An 18,653-nucleotide genomic window follows, 5' to 3' on the forward strand; every position below is an offset into this window, starting at 1 on the left:
AATCATTACTCAATGTTTTCCTCTAAAAAACTCTCGAAAAATCGCCTTCCTCCGAGCTCAAAATCAAATTTTATGGAATGAACACCAAACCCTCGAATTCTCTCTTTTTCTGCCAGACAAATTGCACATGCGGACCCTTCTTCGCACCTGCGGGAATTCCATCGCAAATGCGGAATTCACTTAAGTGGGGCTGGGACCGCATCTGCGAGCACTAGGCCGCACTGCGAGCCCGCTCCTGCGGTCCCCAACTGCTTCTACGCCTCCGCATCTGCGGATTCCTTACCACATCTACGGAACCAGCTGGTCTAGGAAAAATTCCGCTTCTGTGGTTCCCTAGCCGCTTTTGCGGCTCCGCATCTGCGGTCCAAAATGCGCATGTGCGAAAACACCAGGTGCAGCAACTTGCATAAGTCCCAAACCAATCCGTTAAGCACCCAAAACTCACCCGAACCCCCCCCCGGACCTCAACCAAACATACCAACTAATCCTAAAACATCATACAAACTTAGTAGAGCCCTCAAATTACATCAAACAACGCAAAAATCACGAATCACCCTCCAATTCAAACTTAAATAACTTAGAACTTCCAGATTCGACAACCGATGCCGAAACCAACCAAACCACGTCCGATTGACCCCAAATTTTGCACACAAGCCATATTCAACATTACAAACCTATTTCAATTTCAGAAATCGGATTCCGATCCCGATATTAAAAATTCCATTACCGGCCCAAAACTACAAAAATTTGACTTTCGCCATTTCAAGCCTAAATAAGCTACGGACCTCCAAAAGACAAGTCGGGCACACCTTTAAGCCCAAAATCACCCAACGGAGCTAATGGAATCGATGAAACTCCATTACGGAGCCATTTTCACACTGTACGGTCCAAATTCTAAGAATTAAACTCTCATTTAGGGACTAAGTATCCCAAAATACTCTGAAATTCAAAATGAATCATCCCGGCAAGTTACAATAGGAGAAATAGATTACGGAGAAGCAGTTAATAAGGGATCGGGCATAAATTCTCAAAATAACCGGGCGGGTCGTTACATTAAGCAAGTACCTTACACGATATCATAAACAAAATCAATTAGAGCAATAAATCTAAAGAATTATAATCAATTGAAATAATCCCAAAATCTCAAATTGTAAACCCTAGTTTATAATATTTAATTAGTTAACTCATTCAACTAGATTAACTCACTTACTATTAATCATTTAATAAACCCTAAATCATAATTTAATATGGCCTAAATCATGGTTTAACAAGCCCTAAATCATGAGCAATAAAATTGAAAAAAATAAAAATTATCTAATTAAGCAAGTACCTTACATGATATCATAAACAAAATCAATTAGAGTAAACCTTAAATCTAAAGAATTATAATCAATTGAAATAATCCCAAATTGTAAACCCTAGTTTATACAATTGAAAGAACTTAAATAACTAAAATTAACAAATATAGATAACTAACCTTCAAAAAGAAGAGAGGAGTATGATTTTGGAGCAGTGGTGGGGCGGAGGAGCAGTGGTGGGCGGAGATGGTGGCAGAGGAGCAGTGGTGGGGCGGCCTTCTATGGCGGAGGCGCAATGGCGGCAAAGAAACAGTGATGGCGTGGGAGATACGAAGTGGGGGGTATAATTTTGGGTGAGAAAGGACTGGTAAGGTGATTTGGGTGGGATTTGGGAAGGATTTTCGGATGTGGAAGAAGGAGTGAGAGAAAGAGTAAAGAGAAAAAAGGGGAAGAAACTTGTCGGGGCTGCCCTTAATTAGAAATTTCCGACAGAAATCGGTCGGAAATTTTCGGTCGGTAATATTAAATAAACTTTGACCGTTTGACTGGACATTACCGACTAAAATCGGTCGGTAATTGATTTTTCAATTATTTCTATAATTAATTTAATTACAATACCGAACGAAGTCGATCGATTTTTATCAAATTATAATATTATATATATGTGTGTGTGTGTGTGTGTGTGTATGTAATTTTTTAATTACTTATATATGTGTGTATGTGTTTTTTTTAATTACTTTAGTGTGTGTATGTATTTTTTTTAATTACTTATATGTGTGTGTATATATATATACACACACACACACGAACTGAGAACAAAAGGATGTACTTGCCCCCTTCCCAGCCATTACCGCTCATCCACCGCTTTTTATGTTGAAATCCTGTCTTTGTCTTTCCAGACTGTCTTTTGCATGTTATTCCTTACGACCTGAGAAAGAACCTTCACTTGGATTCATTTCAAGTCTCGAGTTCTTGTTTAGAATTCTCGTATATGAAGTTCGAACGAGAGCTTTGATGTACTTCAAATTGACAAGCAGTAGTGACAGCATAATAAATGTCCGGAGGACAGAACAAAATGTTGAATTCCCGGGTTTCCTTTGCCAATAGACCAATCAATGGTGCTCTATCGGAAACATGATTCAGTCGCTACAATCAATGTATGTATGTATGTGTGTGTGTGTATATATATATATGTATGTATGTACATATGTATGTATATCAATTAAGTATTAAATATGTATGCATGTATATCAATTAAGTATTAAATATTGTTTATTTAAAAGCTATTTATATAAAGGTTGACAAAAATCAACCGACTTCGGTCGGTAATATTATTAAATTTATATTTTAATTATTTTAAAATTGTGTTTCGGACCGAACACAATTTTAGTAGTGTTCTTCGCAATTTTTCTAGCAGTGTTTCATCTAAAATTTTATGTTCTTTAAGTTTGCTCTTTAGGGTTTCATTTTAGCCGTGTTTAGCGCTTCAAGGTAGTAGTATTCTTCGTATTCAAGGATATTTCTCAAGTGAATTGCTATCAAGCTTCAATATGCTCATCTAGTAACCTTATTTTCTTGTTAGAATGCTCCCCATCTCGGAAATAATTATTCGCACACACTGACCATACCATGAATACTCACATAGTCACATATAAGAAAAACATTCACATCTTATGAATGTCCAAATATTCCTACAAAAATTAGATTTCTCCAACTCTCTCCAGGATCATAAAATTAGTCACTCTGGCTGGACTTTTTTTAATTTGGGGAAGGGTGAGGGCAAAGGGAAGTGGAATGGGATTCCATCCTTCAACCACACGATAAAGGAGGGCCTCAACCAACTGAGCCACCTTCTCACCCCACTCTAGCTGGATGGAATTACCATCCTGGCAAACATACGTCCACTTTTCACCGCCTATATATTTAGGAGGAAAGAAAAAAAATTTACAATGCAGCCACTGCATACATAAGCTTAGGCTTTGAGGTTTATATTCTTGGGCTGCTGTTCAAAGTCATCAAATATCGACCATTATTGTGCCCTGACACTCGTCTACCACCTTGCACCGAACATAGGTAAAAAGTAGAGGCCGGAACCAAAATGACAAAGAACCATAATATCGTGTAAAACAAAAGAACTAAACTACCTATAACACATGCAACTAATGCGCTATATGACCCAAAATTGACAATGCAACTTAACGGCCGTGAAGGGAGGAATAAGAGATGCTTTGAAGGAATCAGATCATCAGTGTATGAGCTTAAATATACTTTTTGTATTATTTGTATTGTTGGTCTGAAATTGACACTGTAAATGTTGTAAATCAGATGTTAGACTTCATTAGCTCCCTGCATAGCCAGATAGGGATGCTTTTACCCAGCTGTAAATAACTTCTGTTAGCCAGCACTCATTTGGTGCTGTCCAGTAGTCAAAATTACCTTTACCTTTCCTGATTGGCTTTCATTTTGAAGATTACTGGACAATTACTCGTAATAGAAAAATCACCATTTTACAGCAATTTCTTTACTCCCTTACTTCAAGGGACCTTACAAAATAGATTCTCCTTTGCAGTTTAACAACAAATTCACATGACCTTATTTCGATATTAAAGATTTAAGTTTGCAATTGTCTTGCTCTGAAAACATAATTGCTAGATGTATTAGTACTTTAGTTTGCTCACATTGTATACGTTGTAGGCCTTTGCTGTTCCAACGACTAGAGACTATATTGACCAAACCAGAGTAGAATAAGGCTGAGTATAAAACTTCAAGAAAGCTAAACAACATGATACAAATATATAACGGTAAGTAAGAAACAGATAACACTTGATCTAACGATAAATGAAAAACCATACCCCTACATCACAGACTTCAGATTACAAAGAACAAAAGATTCATATATCATAGACATAGTATGAGAATGTATATTTTTCTATGGACCACTCACTGTTAAACCACTGCTGCTTCTTGGGCCTTCTCTGCATCCTTGGGGCTTTCAGCAACAACTAGCTCTTTAGCATCTGCTTCTTTTATCATTTTCAGGATGTCCGCCTTTTCCTGTTGAAGTGCTTCAATTTTTCCATTGATCTTCTCCAACTTTGTTTTTAACTTGTTCAGATCTTTGCTTTTATATATATCCTCGATTTTCCTTTTCTTCTCAATTTTATCCTTTTTCTTGTCGCTTCCTTTATCATCTTTACCTTCCTTTCCTTTCTGCTTTTGTTGGCTTTCATGTTCTGCTTCCGCATCTGGCATTTTATTTTCTCCACCTATTTTTATCTCCCTAGTAGTGACTTCAGTTTCATGTCCCTTTTCATCCACCTTATCCTTGTCCTCCTTGCATTTCTTTTCCTTATCTTTCTCTGTTTCTTTCTCTTTTCTTCCACGTGCTTCATCATCTGCCTCTAACTCCTCTCTGTTCTTGGTTTTGTTTCCTTTCACCGTCTCTTGCTTGTGTTTCTTCTCTTTATGCTTCTTTTTCTCTTTTCCGTCATCCTTCTCTTCCTCTATTTCTTCCTTCAACTCTACGCCGCTCTTGTCTTTCTTTTCTTTATCTTTGTCCTCCTTTTCCTTGTTGTGTTTCTTCTCTTTATCCTTCTTCCTCTCTGTTTCTTCCAGAGACTCTTCTTTGCTTTTGTCTTTCTTTTCTTCATCTTTGTCCTTTTTTCCCTTCTTAGCTTTCTTCTCGTCATCCTTCTTGTCGTTCTTATCATCCTTCTCTTCCTCACCTTCTACCTCGAGCTCCTGTTTGCTCTTGTCTTTCTTTTCTTGATCTTTATCCTTACCCTTCTTCTTTTCCTTCTTGTGTTCCTTATCTTTATCCTCCTCCTCCTTCTCATCAAACTTTTCTTTCTCTATTTCTTTCGACTCCTTTTTTTTATTGTCTTTCTTTTCTTTATCTATGTCCTCCTTTTGTTCCTTCATGTGTTTCTTCTCTTTCTCATCATCCTTCTTTTCCTCTGACTCATCTTTGCTCTTGTCTTCCTTTCCTTTGCTTTCTTTATCTTTATCCTTCTTCTTTTCCTTTTTTGGTTTCTTCTCTTCAAGCTGGTTCCTCTCTTTCTCGTCATCTTTCTCCAACCCATTCTTGAACTTATCTTTCTTCTCTTTATCCCTTTTCTCTTTCTTTTCCTTGTGTTTCTTCTCTTTATCCTTCTTCTCTTCCTCTACATCTTGTGAGTCATCTTCTTTCTCTTCCCCTTTTTTGTCCTCGTGTTTTTCCTTCGACTCCTTCTCGAGCTTGGTCAACTTGTCTTTATCTTTCTTTTCTTGCTTGTCCTTGTGTTTCTTCTCTTTACCCTGGTCCATCTTCTGCTTTGGCTTTTCTTTCTCAACTGATTTGGTTTTCAAATCGAGCTCCGCCTCACTTTTCTCTTTTACTTCATCAGACTTCTTTATCTTTTCAACTTTGAGATGAATTTCTTCCTTTTCCACCTTTCCTTCTTCCCTGGCAACACCAGCATTTTTGTCTTCCATCTCCAAAATTGTCCTCCGCGTCAATAAGCCTTTAATGTCTCTAAGTTATCTGACAAGAACAAATTGCAAAATTATAAGGTTCTAATTCTGATGGGTAAATGAAAGCATTGGGTAGAAAGCAAAAGTAGAATCACACAAAAAGATAACATGACAAGCAAGAGATGATTTTCCAAAAAATATTAAGGACAAACAATGTTTTTATAGATTGGTTCTAACAAATCAGATCCAGTTGATAGGCAGATTGAACTCAATAAGCCACTCTACTTGTTCTTAAAGCATTTCCATCATCGACGTGAATTCCATCAGATTACCACATAGTAATCCACAGAATTAACTGCATTTTAAACCAGAAAACAAAGCCACATACACAGGAATCGTTTAGCTGGAATTGATGCCGGGGAAAAAGAAAACAGCCGTAGTGGAACCACCCAGCAGTATATTCAATACCTAACCAGACTCCGAAGTATCATTAAATGGACCATTTCCCTAATCCCTTTTCCGGCACTTCTATATCCCATGCCACAGTACATGCTTTCGGCTTCTAACTAATTGGTGTGCCCATAAACCACAATGACCAGTAAACATAGTCTTATGTAAAGAAACCGTGATTTGATTAACTACATAGAAATGATTTTTCCCTATTCCCAGTCATAGATGCAGCACTCAAAAGAATTTAGACAACATCATAGGTCATAGAATATGTCAGCAACCTCCTTCCAAACCTAACAGGTGTTTATAAACAATGGTAGTACAACATGAAATTTACCTATACTCAAATCCTCACCCATCAACTAAGCCATTGACATGAATTCCCCATACTGTAATACACATTCTCCACATTGAAATTTAAAGGACTGATCAGTTTTTAACAGGTTAATACAGAAGATGTCCCAATTTGCAATGATGAAAAAAGTACCAAAAAAAAAAGGTGATAAAATACTTCAGAGATACTCAGTCCTACTAAAAGAGATTACAGATACTAAGTATACATTCCCCTAAGCTCCAACAGAAAGTTTTTTCAACTGGAAAAAGAAACATCTTGTTTGATCACTTTTCTAACAGGTCAATATACAAGATGTACTCTAATTCGGGTAGCAGGATGGCTAATATCACACTTGGGAGGTTAATTTTCCCTTTATCATATGATTGTGTGTTTGGTACACCAAAAGGTGGAAACCTTTTCCCTCTTGATTCACAAAAAGTTGCGTGGAGGTTCTCCTTCCTGGGAGGGGGGGGGGGGGCGTTTTTTGGTCATCCCACTACGGTATAAATTACAAATTGGCATCCAAAAATTATTCAAAAGTAGATTAGAAATTCATACAAAAATCTTGCACTAGATCACCATTATAATCTTATTCAAAATGGATTAAGCTCTTGCAAACAAAGAGCAAGAAACAGAAACATGAATAACTAACCAATATAAAGCCCAAATCAAACATCATACTACCACTGCAAAATGAATGTCAATATAATTCCCAAATATATTGATCCATAAAGCACAAAAGTGGACAATCAATCATAATCCCGTTCAAATCCCACACAAAGAAGACCCAAGTCAATTCAGAGGAACTCCAAGAAAGTCAAACAACAATTTAAGACTTACCCTTTTCTCTAGGAAGCAGAGGAACTCCGAGAAAGTAAAAAAGTTTGTTCTTTGGTGCTACTTTTATAGATGGTAGAGAAGTTGAGAAGTAAAAGGAGAGAGAATGGGATCACCGCGTATTAGATGTAATGTAATGTAACGCGTTTGAAACGAGTCTATGGTCCTAAATGGCAGCAAATGTAAGATTGGTTCGATTCTTCCTTTATGTCCAGTGTAACTTAGCTTCTTGGTTAAGGAAACAACTGGAGGAAACTTCATAGGGATAGAGATCGGGAGAAGCTCCGAGGAACAAACTGGTCGTGTTTCTGAGGTAGGAGTCAACACGTGGAACTTCTACGTTGATCTTGAGTTTGACACAAAAGCATTATTTTTATAGTTTCCTTGAGAAATCTTCTATCTATACACAAAAGGAAATACAAATTCATAATATTATGGTGAGTGTCACAACAAAATATCGACACGTATTATATTTTAAGATAAAACTTCAATAAATTTGAAGATTAAAAAAATTTAAAATAGAAAAAAACTTAAAAATTTAAAAGAATTAACCAATTCAGTTATTCACACGTTTTTGGGCAAATACTTTTTTAAAACTTAAAAGTAAAAAAATATAATTATTCCAATCCAAAAGATGGACTCCCACATTTTTATTAGTTTTTTATTTAACTGCATATCGTGAAAGCAAAATTCGACAACCGTACAACATAATCCAAGGCACGTTTTGGAACTTCTTATAGTGGAAGTTATCAGATTCAGTTTATTCACAAAAACTTCAGCCCATCATTTTGTATCTGTCCCGCTCCATTTTATTAATTCGCGAATGAAAGTTACGGAGTTGGGTTTTTACAATTAGGATTAGGGCTTGACTTTAATGTTCGTGCAGTGATTTATTGTTGGGTTCCAGCAAGTGAAATGAGAAGTGAATCTACCATTGGAGGGCGAACGACACAAATAGCCACTAAGAGCAGTGGCTTTTATTTTAAAGCCACTATTTTAAATGTATTTAGACTTTAGTCACTCCTTAAAAAACTTATACGTGACTGGACGAAAATACCCTTCTGGTATAACTTATACCTATGCTATCAACACAAGCAGCAGTTACGCAAAGAGAAGAAGCGAGCAGCAGCTGTAGTTACCCAGCGACGATCAACTGAGGATTGATGAAGTTATAGACATCGCCTCCTACGATAATTCTGTATTCCGGACATAGTGTCTTCATTTTAGAAATTGAATTCAAAAAAATAAGAACACTATGTCCTTAACTTTGATTCTACTAGCCTCATTTTGCAAATTGAATAAAAAAACTTAAGGACAAAATGTCCTTCACTTTGTTGTTGTTCTTCTGTATACAAAGTCCTGTAGCTTGAGTTTCAAATTGTATGTTTTAATTTCTGGTTCAAATGTTAAGGACTGACAGTCCTTAACTTTTAAATACATGTTTAAATGTTAAGGACTAGCAGTCCTTAACTATTAATTCCATGTTTAAATGTTAAATGACAGACAGTCCTTAGCTTTTAATTTCTTGTTCAAAAGTTAAGGACTGGCAGTCCTTAACTTTTAATTCCATGTTTAAATGTTAAGGACTGATAGTCCTTAACTTTAATTACATGTTTAAATGTTAAAGGACAGGCAGTCCTTAGCTTTTAATTTCTGGTTCAGAAGTTAAGGACTGACAGTCCTTAACTTTTAATTTCATGTTTAAATGTTAAGGACTGACAGTCCTTAACTTTAATTACATGTTTAAATGTTAAAGGACAGGCAGTCCTTAGCTTTTAATTTCTGGTTCAGAAGTTAAGGACTGGCAGTCCTTAACTTTTAATTCCATATTTAAATGTTAAGGACTGACAGTCCTTAACTTTAATTATATGTTTAAATGTTAAAGGACGGGCAGTCCTTAGCTTTTAATTTCTGGTTCAAAAGTTAAGGACATGCAGTCCTTAAGTTTTAATTTTTGGTTCAAAAGTTAAGGACCGACAGTCCTTAAGTTTTAATTTCTTGTTCAAAAGTTAAGGACTCGAAGTCCTTAACTTTTAATTCCATGTTTAAATGTTAAGGACAGACAGTCCTTATCTTGGTCTTGCACTTACAGTACACCTGTTCTTAATTCTACAAGGATTGCTTTATAACGTAGATCATTTTTTCCCATTCTCTTGACTTGTAGGATGGAAACAATATGCATAATAGTTATTTTTAATGGTAGATGAACTGAAGACTATAAATATCTTGAAACAGAACATAAATCATGAACTAGCAAATGAAAAAGTACCCAATGCCTCGAGTGCCACCAGTTACAAGAGCATTCATGCCATAAAAGGACAATCTATTCACTTTTTCACTACACTTAGTGGCAGTGGCAGTAGTTGTGAGTCGAACTGAACTGCAATTCATCCATGGGTTTATTATAAAGTGTCTGGGTTTTGGAAGTTGAAGTTTGTGCTTGAGAGAAGCAACAGTGTGTGAAATGAAGAGGGGTTCCAACATTTTCTTTTGGAGAGAGAGAGAGAGAAGTGATTGAGGGATTGATGTGCACAGATAAGGGATTGAGGGATTGATGTTGTTGACCAAGCATGGAGGAGGCCGACCATGAAATCACCTTGGGTATTCCAGATGAAAATGAAACACGAAAGAGAGGAAGAAAGGGTAAAATTGTCTTTTTTCTATTAGTAGTGGCTATTTTTGCTGAGCATTATAATTAGTGGATAAAAATTAAAGACACCCTTAATTAGTGGCTACTACATGCCATTTTTACACCATTGGAGCTGCTTTCCCAAAATCAGATTCAGCTAGTGTAGTTTTCATGGTAGAACAAGCATTCAAAAGGTAAGATTTGAGATCAATAGATATATTAACCTCTATTTTGTTTATTCTAAAAAAATTATTTTCATCAATTTTGGAGATCGTGATTGCTAAAGTTTAACAAACTTGATGCTTCGCCTTCACTCTGTGACCTAACTGAATAAAATTTAAAAATCTATTTTTTCATTTGCAGGAATTGGTGCATCCCTTACTTCTTTCTGAACGGAGAAACTATAAATTTATAACTACGTTTGCTGCTGGTAATAAGATCTCCCACTTTGAATTGAAGTACTTTCACAGTTCAATTCTCTTGCTATTGTTAACTAACATGCTCCTTCTTGAAACAACTTCTCATCTACAAAAGTCATAATACTCTATCTGATTTGTACATATTCTGTTGTTAATATGTCCCGAAAAGATTTTGGTTTCTTTCGTTAGATGCTAAATACTCGATGCATTTACAACTTAAGTGATTGCCACCCTTTTTTCACATTTACTTCCCATCCATGTGCAGGTTCGTAAATTAGTCAATTATCTTATGCAATTCTTTTTTTTATATCATGTTGCTCCTGCATTTGACGCTCATGTCATCCAAGATATAAGAGGCAAGAGGTAACTTTCTTTCACTACTTTTGCATTTATGCCTTTCTTTCAAACACTTGATTGAATTGGAGAATTGATACAGTGGCACTATATTGGTGCTATTACTATGTTATACATTTGTAGCATTATTGTCTTTGTGGGGGAAAATGCCAATATAATTTGCTATAAAGGAAGATGCTTTTCATGAGAACTTTCTTGTGGAGGAAAGTATTTTAGATTTTTGGGTATAAAAGCAGGCTATATTTTTTTAGTATAAAAAAGTGTCAATCATGTTAAATGTTAGATTGATAAAGAGTTGGGATAAATGTAAAAAATTTCAATTGTTCGAATTAAGCTTTCTGTTTGAGAAATAACGTTGGCTTTCATATTTTCAACTGCAATTCATGGCTCTCTTTTTTCATCTTCTTATGAAAAACAACCCAAAGGTACCCATTACATTTTCTCCCAAAATATTAACTTTTACACTTAAATATGTAATTTTTATGAACATCGGAGAATTTTATCATCTGAGTTTCATTTTTTTTTTCCTTTTTTGGTTTTGTTTTGGTTCTCAAAGTTTCAATCTTTGCACTTAAAAGTGTAAATGTGATGAACATCAACAATTTTACCATTTGAATTTTTTTTTTTGTTTTTTTTCTCCTAGGTCTCATTTGCCTATTGTTTACAGTGTCACAAATGAGTAACGCTCAGCAAATGTATCATCCTCAAGCTTCATTCAAAGCATTGTATTTTACTCTAAGGTGTTGGGCTATGAAGTCATTAGTTCCATTAGCAGCAACTATCAATAAGCTATTAGCATTACTGATATTTCCTTTTTAGTTTTTTATTATCCACCTATTTTTTAATACATGTAAATAGGCTAATAGCTATTCGATGTAGCTTCTCACTATAATTATATCTTCCTTAGAGTTTGTTCGTAGGATTCATGTTCAAAAAATTGTACTAACTGTTCAGGTATAAATAGTGAATGTTATAGCTTTCTTCGTCAGATAATTAAGTTCTCTAATTTGATTTTATAGTTAAGTTAAGAATATTGGTTCCTGCTGAAAAGGTTGTTTATTTATCTACTTTGATTCCTGCCATCAATGTTAGCAATTGCTGTAATTTTTACGGCAATGCACTCTCGGTGTGTCTAATGAGTAGAAGAAAACCTGCTTGGGTAACTTTTGCTATTGTTGGAGTATACAAACAAGATATAGTAAGCAAGATGCCAAAAACACTGCAAAGTTATGGCATGAAGAGAGCAGTAGTTGTCCATTCTGAAGGTTTGCAATAAATGGGTCCTCTTGGTAATTTTTTTTTTTTGTATTGAGTATATAAGCTTGCATTTGGCTTTATCAATCTTGCAATGAAAATGGACAGGGCTGAAGCGGTCCTTGATGTTACACCTGAAAAGATTAAAAAAATTCTCTTTTGTAAGAATCTTTTTTCTCTTCTTCTACCACAACGATGGTGGCCCCTTTGGACAAATTTAAACCAAAGTATGTTCTGCAATTGACCTGTGATCAATAAATATATTCTCTATTTTGTTTATTCTAAAAATTTTATTTTCTCAATATTTAGAGATTGTGGTTACTAAAGTTTGCTTCTTTTTCATTAGTTACTTAGAAAGCCTGACGCAAAATAAATTTGAGAAGATGAACATTCTCAAGCACATTTCAGTTGTTGTTGCCTTTTGACACAAAAAGAAGAAAATAAAAAAAATCGTTAGGTTTCTCATCATAAAATACAATAACTAATATTCACGTATCATTGCAGTTGATTTTGGTATACTTTGCTGCACTTTACATAACCTGCAAGGGAGAGCCAGAGTACAATGCGGAAGTGCTAAGGCGTGTGCTTTCAGGTGAAAGAAAAGTGGCCAATTGCAAATACATTGGTAAGTAATTATATTTTCTTGGATCCTTTCAGACTAAGTCACGATACTAGGAGTATACCTATTTTGTCATATGCTATACCTGGAGCTTGCACGACATCTTATGACATAGTAATATGGGTTCGGAATATCCTTTACAGTCATAACTGTGATGTAGTGCCTAAAATCACATGATTAGCACTTACAAAATCATCTTTTATAGATCAAAGTTGTATATATTGATAATTTAAACAATTTTAACCCTTTAACCGGATATTTTAAGTTACCATATATCAGACTTTCTATGAAAGATTACATGTTATTGTAAATCAAATTAAGCTTATTTTCTCTATACAATATCGATGTGTAGAACTTGAACTCTTGCTGATCTCATCAAGCCTATGCATAAATGCATTTAGATACTGAATGTCGCAGCATCACATTAGTTAGCGGACAAGTTGTTAACTTAGCTGAAGGAGTAGCAGTGGCATGTACCACGCACCATTCAGGGAAAGCTCCAAATGCTCTTAATCATTGGATTGATGTTCTCACTGTAAGTTAAAATCAAGTATTCCTATTTTCCAGTTCAAATTAAATTCGAATTTATTTGACAGCTTAAATTTTACAGTGTGATGATTGTGTAACTCATTATTCTGGTACTTATTGAAATACAGAAGGTAAAAGAATCAATACAAATGCTCAACTAAAGTATGTAAGGATAAGATTACTGAGCCACTCTCAGAATTACTCCTCTAGCAATTTGCTGGATCATTTGGAAGCACATAGGTAAGTTAGTGTATGGTGACTCCAAGAAATTCTTCCTGTTCATAATGGAGAAAGATATTAGCTGGATGATCAATATCACCTAGGTTATTACTTTCCCTAGCTGCAATCGCAAAATGCAATGGATTCGATTTTGTGAATATGTTGAAATGCTAAGGCAAAATATCATTAACACTTATATTATTTGGGATAGACCTGCTTCAGGGAGCTGAAAACTTGATGCCGATAAAAGTTTTATAAAGAGAACTAGCAAGAGCAGTATAGGTGAAATTCTGCATAATGATAATGAGGTTATCATCTTCGCTTACACTTGCCCTGCTCATTGTAATGGAATCATGGCTGCGGAATCGAAGGCTTTACAATGGGGTGTCAACTAATGCTTCGACGATGGTTCCCGAAATTTCAAAGGGGAAATTGTATTTCCTAGAATTAAAAATATGAAATTGGGTATTTCTCCTACCAAATACAAGATACTCAAGATGATTGGCTACTCAATTCTATGGAAGGATCTCATGTCTTTGTTGTGTAATCAAAGAGCTAACCAAATACTTTGCATACTTGACTTAATTATTTGCAGTTATTTGATTTTCTTTTTGGGCTATTCTTTTTTTTCCTATTCTAAATTATCATTGAGAATTATTGTTACCTAAATATGCCCATCCAGCATTACTATGCATATGTAAACAAATTAGTTTTCTCAAACAAATAAATGTTACTCTTTGTTGAAGACATTGCCACGCCTTTCGCTGGTGGAACAGTTGAGGGGGTAAGCTTACTTTATCTTTTTTCGAGTGATGACACAGCAAAGATGCATCTTTTTGGGGACATAAATTGTTTCGATTATTAAATCACATAATTATTTATCAATAATTCAACCTTGAATCATATGAGATCAAACAAGATTTGGCGTGTCTATACAACACTAAAAATATCTAATGTGAGTAATTACTAGAGTCTTGATAGGTTATCATATCTCAGTGCTTGAGATAGAAATGAATATAATATATATCTTTAAACTTTATAGACTACCAAATAGGGAGCATAATCTTTTTTCAGTTAATCATAGAAGAGAGGGAGAAAAGAAAAGAAGTAAGAAAAAATGCAATTTAGGGATTGGGATAATAGGGGTTTATTTAAAAGATGAATAATAGACAAAGATTACATAATAAAGAAAGAAAGAAACATCTATTAATGTCCCTTACACCTTGATAATAAAATATGCACTTCAGCTTGGTTGTAATTCTACTAAATATATTTATACTTTTGTAATTTCATTAACATATGATTTATTTTTCATACATGTATATTACTTAAAAAACTTTCTATTCGATTGCAATTTTTTTTTTCATTTTTCCATAGACAGAGTTCCATCTTAAAATCAGTGCTATATGTAAAATTAGTTCTTTTAATGGTAAGAAAAACTAATTAAAAGAAGTATCATATGTATTTACTATTTTTTTACTTATATTATTTTCCGTCGTTTATTTTTTGAATATTATCCGCGCATCGCGCGGGTATATATATTAGTATTATACTAAAATAAAGGCGTATATCTGACCCTTCCCCATCTCTAGATAAGAGATTTTCTAAGACAAATAACGTAGAGATTATATTATATCTATCGTTATTCAGTGATTAATAATTTAAGTATTATTATTATTATTATTATTATTATTATTATTATTATATTAATACTAGTAAACGCGATTGTAAAAGAATTAGTTAGTAAATGAATTCAATATATGAGAAAGCAAACAACCGTAACAATATATATGTGAATTAATTCATCCATTTGATAGGGGTTAATTCAACATTTGGGTTATTAAGAAAGATTCAAAAAGAGCATTATAAAAGGGACTTACGAAGTTAACTTAATTTAGAGTATAAATGTTCATTTTCTCAAGTTTTTATCAACAACAACATATTTATGTGATCCTACAAGTGGTCTGATCGCGTAGGGTGTATGGAAATTTTATCTCTACCTTGTGTAAGGCAGGGAGGCAAACTAATACTGTGGTGACTCGATAGGTCGTTTTGAGTATTGACCCTTACTTCCGTCTGAGACCTCCCATAGCTTCCATATATGTTATATTACTTGCATGTATAGTCCGTGTTGTTTTTCAGAAAATTTTTACATGAAACTTTTAAAGAATGTAAATTTTGGTTCTAAAAACAACTTTAGTTGGCCATGGTCAACATTTATGGTAAACGACCTCGGGTCGGTATTTTGACGATTCTGGTAAGTTCGTATGATGCTTCTGAACTAATACACATATTTGGTTGGGGTCCAGGGTGACCCGAGCGGGTTTCGGTGCATTTTGTGAAAAAATATGAAAATTTAGTTTTCAAGTTGAAATATTGAGTTTTGATGACCGATTCTTGTTATTTGATGTTATTTTGATGATTTGAGGCAATCAAGTTTATATGATGTTATTACACTTGCATGGATGTTCGATTTGGAGCGCAAGGGGTTCGGGTGAGTTTCAGATAGGTTTCAGATCATTTTGAACTTGTAGAACTGTTGTTTCTGGTGTATGGTGTCTTGCGCTTCGCGATCGCGAAGGGAAAACTTGGGCTCGGGGCTAGTTGTTCTTTGCGAACGCGAAGCAATTGGGGTTGGGGGGGGGGGGCTTTCCTTCGCGAACGCGACATGTATCTCACGAACGCAAAAGCAAACTGGGAACTTAGCCTTCACGAACGCGAAGTCCTTTTGGTCAATGCTCTTCGCGAGTGCGTCAGGTGCTTCGCGAACACGAAGAACACCTGATGGCCAACTATTTAAAGCTGAAAGTCGGGATTCTTTTGCAAAACTCCATTTTTGAAAGTTAGAACTCGGTCTAGAGGCGAATTTGAAGAGATTTTCATCCCCACTCTATTGGTTGGTAATTTTTAACTAGTTTTGATGTATTTTCATAATCACCCATTGATTTTAACCTTTAATATATGAATTTCATAATAGAAATTAGAGATTTTAGGTAGAAATTAGGAATTTTGTGAAATTGAGATTTAGACCTCAAATTGAGGTTAGATCTCAAAATAATCACATAACCAGGCTCGGGGGTGAATGGATAATCGATTTTTTGTCCGAATTTTGGATTGAGACCAAGCGGGTCTGAGGTTGACTTTGGTTGACCTTTTTTCCAAGTTCATTAAAGATTAAATTTTTTCACTCGTGGATAGTTTCTAAAGCTTATTTTGAATTATTTGAACTATATTCGGCTAAATTTGATTGGTTTAGAGGCTAATTCTAAAGGAAAAGCCGTGATTGAGCATTGATTGGGTTGCGAAAAGAGGTAAGTGTTGTGGTTAATCTTGACTTGAGGGAATTAGGACTTGATTGGATTATTTTATATTTGGTTTATATATGGAGACAACGTATATACAAGGTGACGAGTGTGTATGCGTAGTTACGAGTTAAACATGCAAGTTGGGGTATTTATTTATTATTTTCAATTATTTCATGCCTTCATTTAATCCATGCAATTAATTTTTAAATGTTTTAATTATTAATTATAGTTACTTGTTAAATTCATATCTTATCCATCACATGCCTTAATTGTTAATTGCTTCCATGTATTCATGTCTTAATTTATTAATTATCATTACTTACTATTTGACCTTGTGTTATTAGAAAACTACTTTTACCCAATTTATGATTTTAATTGTATAATTCTCTTATTGCTTTTCATCTGGATTGTGCCGTAGTTGATTGTAGATGTTCATTTATATTATTATTATTATTATTATTATTATTATTATTATTATTATTATTATTATTATTATTATTATTATTATTATTATTATTATTATTATTATTATTATATCGGATCAGGTTGTTCGTCGTAACAATTATTGGTATTATTGTGTAGGATCGAGTTGCACGCTGCAACGGATATTGTATATTTATATTTTGGAATGGGTTGCACGCTGCAATGGAGAAAAATATGCTATTTATATATTTGTGAATCGGGTTGCACGCCACAACAGAGAAGACATTATTTATTTATATATTTGTGGATCAGGTTGTGCGCCGCAATGGAGAAGACGTAATTTAACTGTTTTGAGCTATTATTTTCCGTATCCGTATTTTATCATGGAGGTTGAGCTTTGATGTTATTCTGGGGCCTTCTGCTATGTAGTTTTATTTTTCAGTTTCCATGTTATACTTGTTTTCTCTGTGTTGTTGTTATTTTATTATATTCGTACAAGTTTATAGTGAGTGCCTTGTTATAGCCTCGTCACTATTTCATCGAGGTTAGGCTCGGTACTAATAGGGTATATGGGGTCGGTTGTACTCATGCTACACTTCTGCGATTCTTGTGCAGATTCTGGTATTGGTCTCATCGGTAGTTTGAGAAGGCTTGCTCGGATTAGCTGATCACGAAAACTTGAGGTATAGCTACACGGCGTCCGCAGCCTTGAAGTTCCCTCCCTTATCTAGTTCTACTATTTATTTTTGTTTCAAGCAGTTGTACTTTCATTCAGACTTTGGTTGTAGCACTATTAGAATGTTCATGTACTTGTGACACCAGATTCTAGGGTTTGATTAGTCAGTGTTTGAAGTTATTATATCTGTTTTTAAAACTTTACAATTTTATTCTTATTAAAATTAATTTTAAAATGATCATTGTGTACTAATATTGGCTTGGCTAGCAAGTAGATGTTAGGCGCCATCATGGCCTCGAGGTTAGGATTCCGGGTCGTGACAAGTTGTTATCAGAGCACTAGGTTGCCTAGGTCTCACGAGTCACGAGCAAGCTTAGTAGAGTCTGGATGATCTATATAGAGACGTTTGTAATTATCTTCTAGAGGCTATAGGGCTTTTTGAAAATTTTATTTCTTTCTTTCTCTATGGTGCGACTTTATTCTATCACTGAAGTGTGAACCATTCTATTCTTGTTCTCTCTTAGATGGCAAGAACACGCACAACATCCACAGCCAAGCAGGAGTCGGAGCTCCAGGTTGCAGCCACTACTAGGGGTAGAGGCCGGGGCCGAAGTCGAGCCAGAGGTAGATGTAGGGGAAGAGCTCAGCCTAGAGCCCCTGCAGCTGCACCTAATGAGCCTCCGATCGAGCAGGAGGAGGAGATCCATGCTCTAGATGTGCAGTTGGACCATCTCAGGTCCCGGAGGGGTTCATAGCTACTCCCGTATTTCAGGACGCTCTAGTCTGCTTAGTGGGCCTTATAGAGAGTTTGGCCCAAGCCGGTACATTTCCTATAGTACCAGTCGTCTCTCAAGCT

At 35.1% G+C, this 18,653-nt stretch overlaps 1 protein-coding gene across 1 annotated transcript; it reads right to left on the minus strand.

Annotated features, from left to right (window-relative positions):
• Nucleotides 1-4,023: 4,023 nt before the first annotated feature.
• On the minus strand, nucleotides 4,024-7,711 carry LOC104233284 (uncharacterized). The gene is made up of 2 exons (XM_009786659.2): nucleotides 7,375-7,711; nucleotides 4,024-5,820 (listed from the first exon to the last, which is right to left on the minus strand). The coding sequence occupies exon 2, from the start codon at nucleotides 5,769-5,771 to the stop codon at nucleotides 4,245-4,247; it is 1,527 nt and encodes a 508-aa protein (XP_009784961.1). The 5' UTR covers nucleotides 5,772-5,820; nucleotides 7,375-7,711; the 3' UTR covers nucleotides 4,024-4,244.
• Between the last annotated feature and the right edge of the window lie 10,942 nt (nucleotides 7,712-18,653).

The sequence above is a fragment of the Nicotiana sylvestris genome, chromosome 9, assembly GCF_000393655.2.
Source record: "Nicotiana sylvestris chromosome 9, ASM39365v2, whole genome shotgun sequence".
Lineage (NCBI taxonomy): Eukaryota > Viridiplantae > Streptophyta > Magnoliopsida > Solanales > Solanaceae > Nicotiana > Nicotiana sylvestris.